The 17,303-nt window shown below is 40.9% G+C and overlaps 1 protein-coding gene across 4 annotated transcripts in view; it reads left to right on the top strand.

Annotated features, from left to right (window-relative positions):
• PLCB4 (phospholipase C beta 4) overlaps positions 1-16,372 on the top strand; it is a 185,729-nt gene extending 169,357 nt beyond the window's left edge. For all 4 annotated transcript variants that reach the window (XM_066177841.1, XM_066177843.1, XM_066177844.1 and 1 more), the window contains 6 exons: positions 2,973-3,148; positions 7,756-7,857; positions 9,058-9,115; positions 9,541-9,627; positions 11,706-11,742; positions 14,497-16,372. In XM_066177841.1, the coding sequence (XP_066033938.1) occupies positions 2,973-3,148; positions 7,756-7,857; positions 9,058-9,115; positions 9,541-9,627; positions 11,706-11,742; positions 14,497-14,585 (549 nt within the window). In that variant the 3' untranslated portion in view covers positions 14,586-16,372. The remainder of the gene's footprint in view (positions 1-2,972; positions 3,149-7,755; positions 7,858-9,057; positions 9,116-9,540; positions 9,628-11,705; positions 11,743-14,496) is intronic.
• The last annotated feature ends 931 nt before the right edge of the window (positions 16,373-17,303 follow it).

Below are 17,303 nucleotides of genomic sequence, written 5' to 3'. Positions count from 1 at the left end.
TGGAGAAAAGCAAGGATGTTCTCTGAATTTGCTACAGCTGAACTTTGAAGTGTATCACAGATCTGCAGCAAAATTGGATTTCAGATGATTTAATGGCCATGAGTTCTACGTTTCTCGGAATCCGAGTCAAATTGGGTATTTAAAGTCTTGTAAATGGTGTTTGGCACATCCCTTACATCCTTTCCGTCAGGTTATATCGAGCTGTACCTGAAATGAGACTTCTGCCTTGGTGGAGATGTAATAAAAGGAAGTTTCTCTTTCACATCCCTAGAGAAAAGCTTGTTTTACAAGGAGATGGATCTGCTTCTTAGACTGCCTGCTGCTTCTGGAATTAGCAGCGGATCATAGCACATCTGTCTACAAACACAGGCAGGGTGTTTTTCTGATTATTTCTTCCTTCTCAGATTAAATACTTTATCTAAGTATTACCACACTGTCACTTTGCAGGGTTTTTCTTTGGGAGTTGAACTCAGTAATTCTGTGAGATACTATATGATCCTGTGGGATCAGTGTACCTGAGATTCAGAATTCCTGCCTTCAGGTTTATAACATTCACCATTTAAAAAACGATTATCACATTATTAATTTGCAATGAGCCCTTGAGTCTTTGTTCCTCTGTCTTTGTTTTGGCTTTGTAAAGTCTTTGCACCTAAGTCACAAAATACTTGCTTTTGCCATGACTTCCACTGTTTATTTCATTATTTTATTGTCATGATTCTCTTCATGCAAAGTTCATTTTGCATTTTCTCTACAGTGTAAGGAGGCCTTAAATAAAAGCAAACTGCTCTGTTCACTGGAATGCCTGTGGTGGTGGTGAACACTTGGCCTCCTGCTCCCTGGGCCACATAACAGCATCTGTCTTTTTGAAATATTAATAATTTCTAACGCTGTGACTGTGGGAGTTTTCTGAGGGCACAGTCCCTTTGCTGCTGTGCTCCAAATTACACCCAGGATTTCCAACTGATCTACCTGCACTATTTTTAATTCAGATCGTGGATGGAGCTGGCTCCATCTGCAAACCCTGCATTGAAAATAAATAAGGAACGTGTTTTCCTAAAACCTTCAGCCATGACTGTTAGCTCCCCTAAGGCCATCCTAGGTCTCCCCGGGTGTTGATAAGCCAAATGAGGTCATTGCCGAGAGGAGATTCATACAACCTAACTCAAGTGTCTTGGTGCCTGCAGCCCTGGAGATGTAAGAGGGGCATTTCCAGAGAGTGGCTGAGGAATAAATCCAGCTTTGGAACTGCCCACATTTTCACATCAGCAGTACAAGGAGCTTGGGCTAAACTTGACCCGAACTGAAGTGCCTTAGGCAGTGCCGGAGGCGAGCTGGAGTGTCTGCCCCTCAGCCTCTCAAAAACTCCATCGAAAAGTATATTTTCTTCCTTCACTACACCCTAGCATTTATTTGTACTCGTTTTAAAACTGAATCCTCATGTTTTCCAGGCTCTGAAGGCAGTACTTTTGAACACCTTATTAAAAATACTACTCCCACAAACTGCACCACATCCTTCATATCATTTCATGGTTGACAGGCTCTGGGCTTAGTAGTACACTTCCCCACATGCACAAAAAGAAGCATGGCTCATTTTGCTGGAGGCACACTGACTCTTAAGCACCCTGGTGAATTGGGCCTGTGTTAGTCATACCAACTTCTGCCTCAAAAGGCTTTTGTTGTTTTCTGTAGAAAACTCCAGATTGCTCTCTGTCAGCTGCTTGTACTTTCTTTGATATGAGACCACTATTTAGCTATAGTTAAGTACAAATCTGGTTTTAAGGTAGTAGTAGTCATCCTGATCTGTTCCAGAATTACTCACTTCTTGATTTCATTGGATTCCCTCTTTATTGGGCAACATGAACTTTAGGTAAGAAGCCCTTCAGAGGAGCCTCTCCAGGGCAGAACGGAGACTGGGACTGATAAAATCTCCACTTTTTTCACCTTCACCACTGTGTGCAAGACAATCTGTTCTTCATTATGTAAACCCCAGCTTAGATATTTAGCTGGGGTTTGCATAATTCTCTCACTTTCATTCTCTTACCACTCTCTGACCTTCTAAGCAAAATGGTGATAATTTTTGTTACAAAGGATCAAGTTTGCTTTCGTAGAAGATGACCCAGATGTTATTGGTTGTAGTTGAAATGATTACCTGAAGATGGATTTATTGAGAGGCACATTTTGTGTACCATTTATGGAAAAGTAGGATAGCACGTCAAAATATCCAAAGATAATCATTAAAGGTTAATAAAACATATCTTTCTATTAGCTCCTTTTCAAAATCAATGAGCGCGATGTATTAGAATAACAACTGTGGTGATTTAGGCTTCTTAATACTGTCTCTTGGGAACATTCCAAAACTTTAATCTCATTATTCTTGTGAGGCTTGGGAGATAAGCAAGAGAAGAATACTTGTCAGATTCCCTGCTGACTTAATGAATATAAAACAAAGATACGTAGCCCATCTTCAGATTCAGGTTGTACTAAATACAGGATTTCTCCGTAAACGCTCTGTGTTTGTGAAACTGTCTCCACAAAATCAAAGACTATCTTTAAGCTCTCAGAGAAACCCTGCTCACCAGGTTTTTCCATTGTTAAATTCAGTACTTTTAATACATATATTTTTCTTGGCAACCAGAGTGTGAAACAGTTTTATTATTAACTCAGTGTTAGAGAAGGTTTTAAAACAATGGTAGTACAGTAAAGAGCCTATTTGTTCAGCCAGTCTATTCAGGGCATTTTAGATAATAGTGGCCTAACAGCAGGGGTTGGTTTACATCTGGTTTTATACCACCCAGCAGTGTCCTCAGTGGCTTTGCTATCCGTGAAACAGCTTCATTTGTGCAACTCCATTTTTCACAGTTTAGCCACGTTCTTTGGAACCTGTTTTATGGTTGTCTTTACGTCACCTTCAGCAGCAGGAGGAGTTGCTCTGTCTGGGAGCCTCTAACAAAGCAGGTGTTACCTCCCCATAGGTCAAAGAGATTGTGGCTCAGCACACCAAGGAGTGGTCCGAGATGATCAACACGCACAGCGCTGAGGAGCAAGAAATCCGCGACTTGCACTTGAACCAACAGTGTGAACTACTGAAGAAACTGCTCATTAATGCTCACGAACAACAAACCCAGCAGCTGAAATTTTCCCATGACAGGTGAGCAAGGCAGTGCTGCCTGATAATGAGGGCTTGGTTTAGGTCTGCTCCGTATAATCCTTTAGTTTTTTGCATTGACAACTCGAAAGTTGTCAATGCCAAAGGCACTGGGCTGAATGCACGGTAGAAGTAAAAGATGCAACCATATAAGGTTTAGGCAGTGTCCTGGTTTGAAAGACATGTGTCTGCCAGGGAAGGCGGGAACCTCTCTTGTAATGGAAAATGTGACCCCCTTCCCTCAGAGCTATAGTAGTTCCAAAATTACGGGGCTGTCAGGCAAAGATATGGGAAAAGGAGTAACAGTTCTTTACTGGTGTATATGTCTACCAAGGCAAACAGACCAGCCACCCCCCGGCACAGCGACAGCGAGCAGAGCCCAGCCCAGCCCAGCCCAGCCCCGGCCTCTTTCCCCTGCGGTGCAGTTCCGCTCACCGCCGCCGGGGGGCGCTGCTGGCTCCCGGCCGGGCGGGGCGGGTGCGATGATTCCCCCGCGCCTGCAGGGGGCGCTGTGCCGCGAGCGCAGCCGCGTCCCCCTCAGGCGGCCGTGGCGGGCGGGCTGGGCGGTGAGGGGAGCTGCTGCAATGGCCGGCGCCAGCGACCCCACAGTGGCCGAGGAAACGTAGCAGAAAACGCCGCCGCTGTAGCGGGAGCCCTGGGGTGTCCCAGCAGGCAGCGAGTGTGGGGTTGCAGTGTAGTGAAAAACCCAGAGCAGTGACGGAGAACGGGCAGGGCTGGGCAGCAGCAGCCCCGCTCCCGAACGTGGCCGGGAGAGGCTCCCTGGAGAGGCAAGGGACTCGGGGTCCTGGGTTTCCCCTGAGGCAGCCCAGCAGATGGTGAGGGTCCTTTCCAGGGAGGTTGGGTGTTAATACGGTCCCAGTGTGTTGGCCACTCCTATGAGCAGAGCCTCACTCGCGGTAGGAAGCAGAACCCCACAGTGGTGGCTAGTTCCTCCCACAGCAGCTGCGGCCTGCCTCCCCTTCCATCCTGCCAGCGAGAGGAGCCAAGGCCAGCCCCTCACTCCCCAGCCAAAATCTCAGTTATCTCTGCCCCTCCAAAAGAAAGCCCCTCAGCTAGGAAAGTTCACCTGCACCCTTCCCACACCTTGGCCATTTCTTTTGTTTCTCTTAAGTACCCGGTCCTTATTGTCTCTTAGCAACAAATGGGACAAAATTCTCTGAGAGAAAGAAAAGGAGAAAAAAAAAAGGAAAAATCATAACCTCCAACAGGTAGATGTAGGAATGGGTTTCTTAGCTGATTTAGATCATCTGAACCTCCTTAAAGGCAGCAGGGGTGATGAAGCATTGGTAGTTTGCATTGACTTTACCCAGAAATTTCAATTCAGAGGCTAGAAACTGAGAAGTATCAAATATGGAAATATCCTTTGGAGTTGCTCTCGGCTGTGGACTCATGTTTATAGCAATGGTGGATGTAAGAAGGATCCATGTGAAGTGAGGTCAAAAGGGGTTGCAGGATAAGGTACATTAGACTGACGTGTTATCTTCATACAATATCCTGCTATAATCACACAGAAGATGCTACGTGACACTAATGCTTTTGTAATGAACCATCCTGCCTATCTGAAATCAAATAAAATTAAATGCACATTATAGTCGCAGTGCTAAAAATGGTGGTAAGTAGAAGAATAATTTTTTTGTCCTATGTTCTATTATCCAAAGCAGCCTGAAAGCATATGGACATCAGATATGAGTGTACACATAAAAAATATGTATTCATATGTAGATTCATATGTAATTGTCTTCATCACCTTTCACATTAAAAGTATGGGGGAAAGAAAGTGATAAAATGCATTTGAAGAAGGAATTGAAATGATTTTTTAAAATTCCTGAGTGAAAAAGCAGCTTATCTTTGCATCAGAGAGAACACATGCTGGGAGCTGCAAGCTTTTCATCCAACAGAGAATTGTCCCAGCAAAGGGCGTGTCGTGAGCTCATCTTTATGTTAATCTCTGTGTTAACCCATCTATTCAAGCTGTCCTGCAACACATACCCAGTCAAATATGAAGTCCAAAAATTGTTAAATTACTATACAAATTCATCATTCAAAAATTATTAGCCAGAGAAAGGTGCAGTCCTTCATTCTGTACGTCTAAATCATACTTGGCTGCACCAGGAAATCACATCACTTTCTCTTTTTTTGAGTCTTTTTTTTCCATCCTGCTTGAAATTCATCGGAATGCTTGGAAGATAATTTACTAATTTATGGCCTGTAAAAGTAATGTTTTTGTTTTCCATACATATTTCCACATTCTCTTAACTTTGCTAGAAACCGTCATTTCAGGCCACTAGTATATATACAGTAAGGCAAAACTTAAAATTTTTTAAAAGCTGTTTTCTCATCGTTTTAGTCGTTGGGTTTAGAATTTCTATATCTGCACGCTGTTTAAACGTCCCTCTATCATTTCTTTTATATAATTCTTATATTCTTAGCCATGGATTTTGCTTTCTTATTAGAAATCACTTGTGTTCAGTCAATGTATTGCTCTGTGTTTAAAGCTACCAAGAACCAGATCTGAAAATTTTCATCCTGATAAATACCAAGGACTCTCTTTGCTCAGCTTTCCCAGGAGTAACAACCTTCAATATTCTTTCTGCTTTATTCATTGCAATTTAGTATGTTTCTGCTTATTTGGGAATTGTGTGCAGACAGGGGACTTTCCTGTTTAAAACAAATTTAAGACTGTGTCTGAATCTATGAATATTTCAGAAGAATTTGGAGTGTGAAATATTGAAACGTGAATAACAATGCCCCAAAGAGACGTCACACTTCATAATTTGTAAACTTTTTAATGTAATATATTGTATGTAGGAAGACATGTATTTATCTCTAGAGGCCAGGAGACAATTCAGGTACATCCGCAGGAAAAATGGGATCTGTGTGAGTGCAGGATGGGAGTGGAGCAGGCTCTCAGCAGGCTGTGCTCACCACTTCCCTCTCTCTGAGCTGGGTAATGAGTTGGATATCACAACAGAGGGCACAGAGCAGGTAGCAGAGATCAATAATCTAAAATGATGCAGTTGGCTGCTGTAGGAAAGGTGCTTTCCCTCCATGCACAGCACAAAAAGCAATTTCTGTCCGTGCTTTGGGCTCATTTAAAAACAAAGCAGAAGGCAGCAGATACTACTAAAAACCTGAAGCTTATTGAGCTCCAGGGGTGCTGAGCCCCCTGCCTCCCCAGACTGAGTTACCTTGGCTGATCTGGATGTGGTGATGCTGCAGCAGTTCAGAAATTGGGGACTTGAGGCTGTTATTCACAAGCATTATGTACTCCAGATAAAATAACCTGAGAGAGAAAGAGAGAAAAAAAAATTGTATGGTGGGTTTTTTTTTAATAGAAGAAGAGATTTCTATTTATTCAAACAATACAGGTGTCAGAAAATGACATGTTAATGCACTTTGATGTCATCTAAATATATATATAAATTCCAAGGATAGATTTACATGCTTAAAGTTAAGTATCCCTTCAAAAGACATGTTTGTATAAATTTCAGAGGTGCAGTCACTATGACTCAGTAGGGAATCAGCAGCTAAATCTTGCAGTGCCACATTTTTCAGAATTCTTTTTTTCTTTTTTTTTTTTCTTTACCATCCTGGCTTATCCACTTCTTTCAGTTCCATGAATCACCACTGCTTGTGGGAGGGAGAGTGTTTTTGCTGGAGACAACGTGATGTGTTGGCCCTTTCAGCCACCTCCATGGCCAGTGCCTCATTTCTAAATCATCAGTGATGCACAGTTATCCTCTAATCCTCTTAATTTCTTCCATTCTAAAGTTGTATCTGATGCAAACAGGCTAAGTCAGTTTGAACACCTACACTAACTTTTTTTCATATCCTTCAGCACAGTAATCAAAATAAGACAGGATTATTGGAGTAAAATGTGTTCTCAACACATCATTTTTTTAGAACCCAGACTAATTTTTGCTGCGATACCACTGCTTTTAAATCTATATCCAGGAAATGCTTAACCTTATGAACTCCTGGAGGGGAAAAAAAAAAAAGGCACCACAGTTCTTTAATAAAATTTTTCCAAAAGCTCTCTCATTTCACAAGAAAGGCTAGAAGGTTCACTGAGCCAGAAGGAGAAACCAAACACAAGCCTGACCATGGCCTAAACCACTCTTTGCAGGCCCACAGGCCCAAAGTAGAAGTTTTTAAAGAAGTCTGTCAGCTCATACTACAGCTAGCAAATATTATTACTGTTAATATTGCTGTTACCTTCTGAGTGCAGGATTTGTAAATGTTTAGGCAGTTTTAAAAGACAATTTGCATTTTCTAAAAGAATGATAGTAGCTCGTACTAGGACAACTCGTACAGTAGGGAGAAAAGGGAGTATTTTGTACCCAGTTACAATATTCAAAGTGTAAAAATGCTTTAAACTGGTCTTTCAGATTATATTCTCTGGAATAAATGGAGATTTCTGGTTGCCTGCTCAAACTGCATAAATTCTACACAAAGGAAGGGAATTATTATGTTGTTTGTTCTTTCCTCTTCCTTAATACTTCAAGGAAAAAGTAACCACGGCATAGAGGAACCCAACCTCCACAAGAGCTGCAACTTAGGCATTAATGACTGTGTTTGGTTTTGCCCAGGGAAAGCAAGGAGATGCGTGCCAACCAGGCTAAAATATCCATGGAGAACAGCAAAGCCATTAGCCAAGACAAATCTATCAAAAACAAAGCTGAAAGAGAGAGGTGAGTATCCCTTCCTGACCAGGGAAAAATGCTGTCAAAGGCTGACAGGGTAAGTCATGGATTAATTCCATTAAAACCACGCTTTTATGTATGGAAACAAGGTCTAAATCGTGCTGGATATATTTTTAGATGACCGTTTTGGAAAAAAAAAAAAAAAGGTGTTTTTCTCATATTTGTCCTTTTAATAACTCTGATGCCCTGATCATCTTTGACTGACTAGAGTAGGTCCAATCACACTATTAAATTTTAATTATTGTATTTCAAGGGCATTATTTTTTTTTTTGCTTTTTCAGTGAAATGAGGGCCTGACTGAGAAGGGAGTAAAAGCAGAATCTACACGATGAAGTCTTACAAGCCTTTGGGGTTTCCCCTTTGCTTTGGCCTTGCCATCTAGCTCGTTCTTTCCCTTTTTACATCGCCTCCTTGGCACTGGGTTAGTTTGGTCCCAAAGCCTGAACCTGTTCCTGCTGAACCAAGACCCTTGAGTGCTGCACACTCCCAGCTCATCAGCAGGATGAGTTGTCAGAGACCTTAGTAACCATTTGCTTTGTGGTGTCAGACCTCACAAATGACTCCAAGATAAACCTGTTCCCAGATCTGAAAGCAGGTCTGGTTTGTGAGCTGATTCAACTGTTGGAACTATTTTTGTTTTCTGTCATGGCAGAAATCTTAGGAAGATACACTTAAGGTATTTTATGTAACTATTAATTGTATATTTATTTTATTATATTTATTTTTATAAATATAAACATTTATTATATTTATTTATTTTTGCATAAAGAACAGCTTTAAGAAGCTTGCAGTATTGATAAGCATAACTATGCTTATGATCATCAGATTATTTTTTTCCATTACCACTCTTAAGATACACAGCATTTTTTTTTATATACCAAAACTGACAGCAGAGTGCAGCAAGGGATGCACAAATTTATTTTTGAAGTTTTGACTACCACTCTTGAGTAAGGAAAAAGCAAACTTCATTCACAACAGTCAAGTCTTCAATCATACTGCCAATATACTTGAAATCTCTTAAGTGTAAAGTTCTGTAGCCAGAGGAGTGTACAGTTTGCCATTAGTCCCACCTAGTACAGATAATCAGAAAACAAAATACACCTTAAGAGTTTGTGATTCTCTCTATTGTAGCTTTTGGGTTTCTTTTTTTCCAATGAGTTTTCATGGAGAACATTTGCATTTTTTCAGGCGAGTCAGAGAACTGAACAGCAGCAACACGAAAAAGTTCCTGGAAGAGAGAAAAAGGGTAACTGTCACCTTGACAAGTCACTGTTTCTGGATATTCTTTTTCATTCCTCTGTGTTGAGGATCCAGCTCTAGTAGATTTTTGTCTTTGCTTTGTTGCACATACTTGTAGAATAAAAGATCTGACATCTATACAAGGCAAAGCTGTTTTGAATTAACAGAATTACTGTTCATTCCTGTGTGTTTGCCAAGCCTATGTGTTATGTGCAATATGTATAATATGTATCTATTAATTATATCTATTAATTATTAGTATAATAATATTAAGCTTTTGTTAAGATTGGGTGATGTACTAGGCTTCCTGTCATGTCTTATGCCACCTACGTGGGGCAAGATAACATACATGTGTGTATCTCTCAAGCAAGTCTTTATTTCATTTGTTAATAATGTGTTATATTCACTCCCATTATTTTCTCTCAATCACAGCTGGCAATGAAGCAGTCGAAGGAAATGGATCAGTTGAAAAAAGTTCAACTTGAGCACTTAGAAGTCTTGGAGAAGCAGAATGAGCAGGTATCTTGTTTTAAAGGCTTAGGAGAAAAGCAAGCTAGAGAAAACAGTAACCAGAGTCAGGCTGAGTAGAATCCTTCTGAATGTAAGTCCTTACCAAAATGGGGACCTTTTCGTGGTCACTACCTACTTTGGGAGTCAAAATGAAGAGGTGAGGTGACTTAAATGATGATACAGCACCAGATTTGTTTCTGCTGAACCTGTGGGAGCTGAACTGCTCAGCCAGAGTGCCCTTTCAGCCATTCAGCCACGCTGATACTCGTTAGCCAGATATGACAGTCATTAAGGACCCAGCAGATCCATTTTAATTACTCCCCAAAACCAACTCAAGCAAATCGGTTTCCTTCATTTTGGAGTTTACATTTCTAGTACTGATTAAAAAATTAGAGGTGAGACGTGCCCAAAGCATCTCTGAACTCCGAGAGACAGTGAGTTTGGACTGAATTCTAGAGATGTACAGTAGCATGGGGAGTTTTATCTGTACTAGTACACCCTTTCCTAATTAAAATACCTTATTATTTTCTGCTAGTTTATAAGCCCCCCCCCCCTTTTTTTTTTTTAATTGAAAAACTACTTGGCAAGGAAAAGAACATTCTAATCTTATTTCTGGTGGAAGCAACACTATGTTCTGAGCAGCTCCCTTGCTGAAAGGTTGAGCCAGAAGAGCTGGAATAATTGCATGGACTTGCAGTACTGCACTTAAAAATGTAAACTGCAAAGGGAATATACCCAGCAGTTCAGTGAGGTGAGAGAGCAGGGGAGCATTTAATACCCACTACTTTCTATTTAATACCCATTACTCTTAAGGGTTATGTACTCACTTTGTTTGGTAAATGTTCAGAACTTGAACTCTCTGGAGGACACCATAATACAAATTAAAGCCATCTTGCAGAGAGATAGGGACAGGAATAGTACAGGCAAATCAAGTATTTCCACTGTCAGGAGAGAGTCCTGCAGCCCCAAAGCTGCAGCCTGGGCAACTTCCAGGGGGTGACAGCACTCTAAGGTCTCAGATGGCTGCTACCACTGAGCCCCAGCCACCACGGATCTACTGGTTGATCCACCTCCTCCTGGATAACAACCACAAGCGTCACTCTGAGTCCTCACAGGGTTGTTGTAGATGCCATCTCCAATATCCAGCATGAACGGATCTGTCAGTCAGTCTGCTCTTGAGCAGTATCTAGAGGCAGGACCTGGGGAGGCAGGACCTGGGGGAGGAAATTGGGCCATGGTAGATCTGTAGCGTTACTGTGATAGCTGACAAAAAAAAAGATGGGCTTGATCCAGAGCTATGGTGTTACCAGTTCTTTCTTTCCATTGGCTTCAGAGAGTTTTGGATCCATTTTGTAAAATGCATAAGGAGAGGAGAGAATGATTCTGGTTGTGCTTTTGACCATAATGTGATAACCACGTTCTGTAAAAGGGAGCTGGGATAATTGTGAGTCACTGAAGGGTCACCTCTTTGAGCAGTTAGATACATCCTCACCTGAGCTTACAGCTCTGCAGCTGAGGGATGGCAGCAGCCTACCTGAGCTTGCTCATTTGCCATTTAAGTCAGATAAATCATCAGTTATTAAATGGAATAAGCTCCTCCGTGTGCTGGTTATCACTTCTGTGTGGGCATTTGGTGGCCTCTGCCACAGGGGTGGTCCTTAACAGCTTTTTAACTCACTCTAATTTGATCCATCCGAGCAGATATTTCCATACGTGCTGTTCGGACCATTTCCTTGTAGTCCCAAAAGTGCACCAGTGCAACCCCCAGCTGGCTGTGGTGTCACTGTTATATACGCTGATGTATGAAAGTTAGTTGAATCCAGGTGGTATTTGTTTAATGAGGATTTTGAAATGCTTTTTTTTCCTGATCAAACAAGGCAAGAAAATTTTCATACAAATATACGATGGAGAAAAGTAGAATTATGGGTGGAAACAACCTGCAGTACAAACTGTTATAAATTTAAATTTGTTTTGTTTTATGTATGTTTTTCTTGCATTAATTTTTCAATCTCACTTCAGTTTTCATTCATTTAATTTGCTTCTTGTTGTATTACTCGATTTTGACATTTTTATTTTTGTACAAACAGCTTTTGAAATCCTGTCATGCAGTGTCTCAAACACAAGGTAGGACGGACGTATAATAAGCAAACTCTTATTTCAGTGTGCTTTCCCTCTAAATTAAATCATTATCATTGGAGCCCTCCTTGTAAATGCAACCATTGGGAAGTGCCATTGACACAGTGAGCACAGTGCTAATCTTGTTTGCACACGGATATTTGAGCCTGACACAATATTAACAGCATTTTGTGCTTTAGCATCTGAAATTCAGATGAATACGAACGGTGATGCACAGAGGAAATATTTAGAGATTAACTTGTACATTAGCTGCTGTTACTGGAAGATTTGCTTAGAGTTCTAAATTGTGTCTGTAAGAGTGTCTGTTGATCTAAGAAAAGTATTTTAGTGTTAACACACATATGATTAACTGCTAATGCTGATAGTCAGACAAAGGGTATCCACATATATTAGTATGGTAATAAAATAAGTAATTCCACACTAAGAATAGCCAAATATAGAATAGATGGCTGGAAATAGCTTCCTAGTGTCTGTGGAAGAGCACTTTAAAATTCACTTCAAATTCCAACGTGTTACAAGCTCTGGCAATTACACATAATGATGTGGCTGTGCTGCTGTGGCTTCCTAAATAATTGTTACTCCAAGAAGTCCCTATTAACCCCTGTCTTTCCAAGGGAAGGAGCTACACTGGGCTGGAACATCCCCCTTGTACAGCACTGCCTGATCTGAATTACTCCCTTGAACTGATAACATCTTTCACTACTGACAGCACCTACTGTAACAACATTTATTTATGGACACATAAAAAAACCCTCTCATTAGGCTAGGGAAGAAAAAAAATCCTCTTTTACTGCATGTGTTTCCTAGCTTGTGTGAGATCTCAGTAGAGAGCACCCTGAAAGCAGAGTCCCTTGGCTGCCCCTGGCTCCATGGATCCTCTGTAGGTTCCAGAGGCTTGTCCTGTTGTGCTGGTGTGTTCACATCCGAATGCACTCTCTGACCCAGCCTCAGAACAGCAAAAACAAGATCCTGCTCCTCTGCTAGATGCTAATGTGGTCGTTGAAGCCAGGTTCTGTAAAAGAATTCCGTACACAATACACTGGGACATGGAATATTTATAGGACACTGTGCCTGTAGTCAAGTCACAAGCCTGAAACGTGAAATGTGTGAGTCACTAAGAAAAAAAACACAGGGTTTTGTTTTATTTGGATGTTTCATTTCACACACAGGCAAAATCAAGCCGTTTCAGAAGAGGTTGTCCATATTGATTTATTTGTTATGTTTCCATATTTTCATGTTAAAATTATTTCTTCATTACTTTCAAGCTTTTAAGTCATTTAAATGGAGAACGTCAATTAATTTTTAATCATATTTATGATGGTTGCTTTGTTGTTGTCATGATTACTTTTTTCCCCCAAGAAGATGATGAGGATGATTAAGCAAGTGCAGGGCTAGATTTTTCAAGAAGGCAGGTATGCCACATCTGCATAAATCCACATTTACCTTGAGAAGGAATAGAGGTGCACCCTCATTACTTTAGACCTACATCTGCCCATTTTCACGTATGCAACTTTGTGTTTGAACATCCAGAACAGGTGACTCCTTAAGCAGCAGCTTGGATAGCAAAGTTCCCTGTGTAAGCAACCTTTTTTTTTTTGCAACTTCTAGGGGAACATAGTTTATATAAATCAAGTCCCCTAACCATTATTCCCTCCATGATGGATATACAGCAATTACACCAAAGGAAAATAGTGGCTTGGATTGTCTCTTCCTAAAACTTCCTAATGCTCCTGAGTTTGATTGGATAGATGGGTTAGATTGCCCTCTGGGTCAATTTGTTCAGGGTCCTTGGGGTATGGATTTAAATAACTTCCCAGACTGAGAACCCCCAGGGAAAATGGAGATGCTGACTCTCAGCTCCTTTAAGCTGCAGAGTTTCGAACCAAAACGCGATAACAGGAGAAGAGAATGTGGCTGTGTGTGCCTCAGAGAGAGAGAGAGGAAGGGAATTTAAAAAGTGCCCTCTGAGAGGGGATTCCCAGGCCAGGCACCATTTACACACAGAGCTTTAACTCTGCCTGCAGAGCCTGAGGCAGGCAGAGTTTATAGTGAGGTCTGGCATGTATTCATTGCTGAATTTTGCATAATGCATTTGGATACAGTTTAAGGTGGATTCAGGGTGTGTAATCCCATGGAGCACATAGCAGTATTCTAATCCTGAGGTGGAAAACACCCCCTCTGTAATCATAAGGATCTCCAGGTCAGACAAAAATTATTTTTAAAAAAGACAGTATTTTTAAAAAATACTACTTAAAAAAAATCTTGCCTACTTCAAGGGCGATGTTACACTGGTGGATTTTTGTCATTCCTTGTCTTTATGAAAGAAACAAGTCCAGACCATAGATGAATTTCTGGCATTAGCACGTTGCAGTACTCTCGCAACAGCAGTAAGAATACATTCCCAGACATTTCCTATCTGAAGAAACACTAAATTTGCACCTGCCTAACTTCTTCCCCAAAACTGGGGCTTCTGCATTTTATCACACACTTCTTTAGAAAGTCAACCCATGACTCCCAGAATTGAACAAAAAATATTTCCTAAGAATTTGTAGATATAAGGATTACATCTGATTTTGAAAACAGAGTGACATGGGGTGGGGGGACGAGGGGTGTAAAAATAATGTTGTTACCTATCTCTTCAGTGTGTTTTGCCTGAGTTTCACTCAGACACTCATGTGAAATGTGCTTCATTGGGAGCAAAAGGTCTAATGCAAGGCTTCATGCAGTTATTTTGGATTGCAGGCAAAGGAGATGCAGCAGATGGTGAAGCTGGAAGCAGAGATGGATCGCAGGCCAGCAACAGTGGTTTAAAGCCTCAACAAGCAAATTGAAGAGCACAGCATCCTTAAAATGAGAGCAAAATTCAAAATAACAATGCTGAGGTTGAAGAGTGGGCTTTTGGTTTGGTTTTGGCAGGGGTTTGTTTTGGGATTTTTGTTCTTAATATATCAAGTGTAGCTTACGGACCACCAAGTCTTAAGGTTTGCATTGTTTCTGTTTTTTTAACACTGGGCACTGAATTTCCTTTGTTGAATTTCCATAAGAATTTCCTTTGTTCAGAAAAACCCCGACCCGAAGATTAAGAGAGTTTTTTAAACCCTGTCCTGTTTTCCTTTCTGTATGTCACCAGGCACCTTGCCTGCGTCAGAATCACACGATCAGAGCCTCGAAACACAGGAGATACCTTTAACATCATCTCAGATGGCAACAAAGCTGTAGTTCGGGTCACGTAATTTCCCATTTGCGTTCTCGTGTGTGATGTGCTGTGCAGAAACCCCACGCTGCCGGACCCCGCCATGCCACGCCTTGTCAGATGCTCGGCACCTGATGTCCCTGAGCCCACTGAACTGGACCTTATGCCAAGTAATAATTAGGATAGTAAGGAGTTGAGTTTGGGTGATTTTAAATTATATTTCAAGTGGGGGTTTTTTCAGGCAGCAGACAGTTGTAAGGTAACTGCGTGTATTCAAAAGTACAACGTGTACAAAGTCATCGGCCAAATTCATCGGCTGCAGCAGTAACTTGACAGGGTATTTCTGCAGCCTAATGATGTCATTCACAAGTGCCATATCAGCTCTATCATGTCTAAGAGGAGCCAATATCCTGTAGAAGTTACTGCAGTGGATAACCTGAGGGAAATACAGTGTATTCGTGCCAAAACTGATCAGTGCTCTAAGGAATCGCATATTAGGCACTTTAAGAAAAGTTTACATCCTACATTGCTTGTATAGAAATTGCATTTTGATCCTGTTGCTGCAGATCCCGGATTCTACAGTTCATTGTAACTTAAAAGATTGTTTAAATGGCTTTTGGCAAAAAGTTTGTAACTGTGAAAATGTAAAAAGTATTTATACACTTGGGAAACACAACATTGTAGAAAATCACATACATGTTGCTACGTGATTAAATTAGTAAACAGAAATGCTAAGAGTATGTTTGCATGTGATACAAAATGCTACTAAGGCTGTAATGCCTACTATATGACCACAGTCATGCTACTAGCTGGTAAATACTGAGTAAATGTATGGCACAGAATATTGTTTGATTAATTACAAAGACTTTTAGCATTACAAGGTCTCTATATATATGTGTGTATATTAATTACGTGGGCATTCTTGATACTTGTAGTAAAAAAGAAGTACATAACTAATTTAATTTTACACAGAAGTATTTATGCAGATTTTCAGAATTTCATATCAGGAATAACCTTTTTATGTCCATTAGATATAAAAACAATTTGCTAATGTGTTAATTTGCATGTTTCCAGAGCTTGCTGTAGTTATATTGCAAAACAATGCATGTAAGCATTTGGCTTGGGATTTGTCCATGCTGCCAATTCAAAGATGACTGCATGGAAAACTGGTAGTTTAGAACAAATCAGATTTCTGATTTCAATGTACTAAGCACCAATTACTTTGTTGTATATGCTTGTACAAACAAATTCTACATATTCCTATAAACAAAATAAATGAAGAGAGATAATTATGTTATTGTCAGTCCTGAGATGAAACTTTCAACTTCTCTAATAAAAACCTTAAAAATTCAAATCCTTTAGTTTTGACTGCAGTGAATTGGGGGGTGGTGGTGTTATAAATTGCAGATTTTTAGCAAGCTGTATTTCCTGTAAAAATGTGCATAGTGTAAATATATTTCTAACACAGCTTATTTAGTCAAAGGAGTCTTTTTTGTTTTTTAATTTTATGTAAGTGATAGAAGCATTGTGCAGCACTAGAGAACTGCCCCAGTGGAGTGTAGCAGCACAACCTGGAAAAGCAGCAACCTGAGTGCAGGGTAGCAGCAGCTGAGACCAAGGTCAGTGAATCCTTAGGTGTTTAAAGCAGGGTTTAAGCAGACTTGTGCTGCGTATTCAGAATTCCCATTCTGATGCCACAGCCTGTGAAGGTAACTCCTGGTCCTTTATGATCCATAACGGTTTAAAACACAAGTTGCTTACTGCAAGCAGCTCTCTAAGCCTGGCTCAAGTGCTGGATGGAGCTGGGAACAGAAGTGTTTTCAGAGCATGCTGGACAGAATGTTTATTAAGATTTTTAATTAAAAATGTCCTCTACAACACACCTGGTGGAGACAGTGCCATGAGCTGGAATTTGACACTGTTGCCTACTGCAGTAGTTTTTAGCCTGTAAGGAGAAGCAAATGACAGACCAGGTATGGAGAGAACTGGCCGGTGAAGCATCTTAGGCTCAGTTAAAGTGTGGCTGGAAAGCCCTGCCCTACCTGTTAAAGAAACCACTGGAAATGGAGGGCTTGGGTTCAGCCCACGGCCCTCCCTGAGGAAGATCAAACCCACCTATTTAGTTCCTTGGTGAGCATCTCATCCCTCAGGGGAAAACACAGGTTTTGGGAGAACAGAAAATACTGTCCAGAGCCTCTGTCTGAGTCTGTGCTCCCTGCTCAGTCAGGGGCGAGACATCCATCAATTCAGACAGAAAAATGGGCTTCTGTGAAACTGCCGAGTAGGAAACCTCAGCTGCCAGGCTCAGCTCCCCACACTGATACGTATTTCATCCACTGACAGTTTAGCATAAAAT

Source organism: Chamaea fasciata, unplaced genomic scaffold (assembly GCF_029207755.1).
Source record: "Chamaea fasciata isolate MVZ Bird 193981 ecotype frontalis unplaced genomic scaffold, bChaFas1.0.hap1 SCAF_3, whole genome shotgun sequence".
NCBI lineage: Eukaryota > Metazoa > Chordata > Aves > Passeriformes > Sylviidae > Chamaea > Chamaea fasciata.
This window is presented reverse-complemented; position numbering and strand designations above follow the sequence as displayed.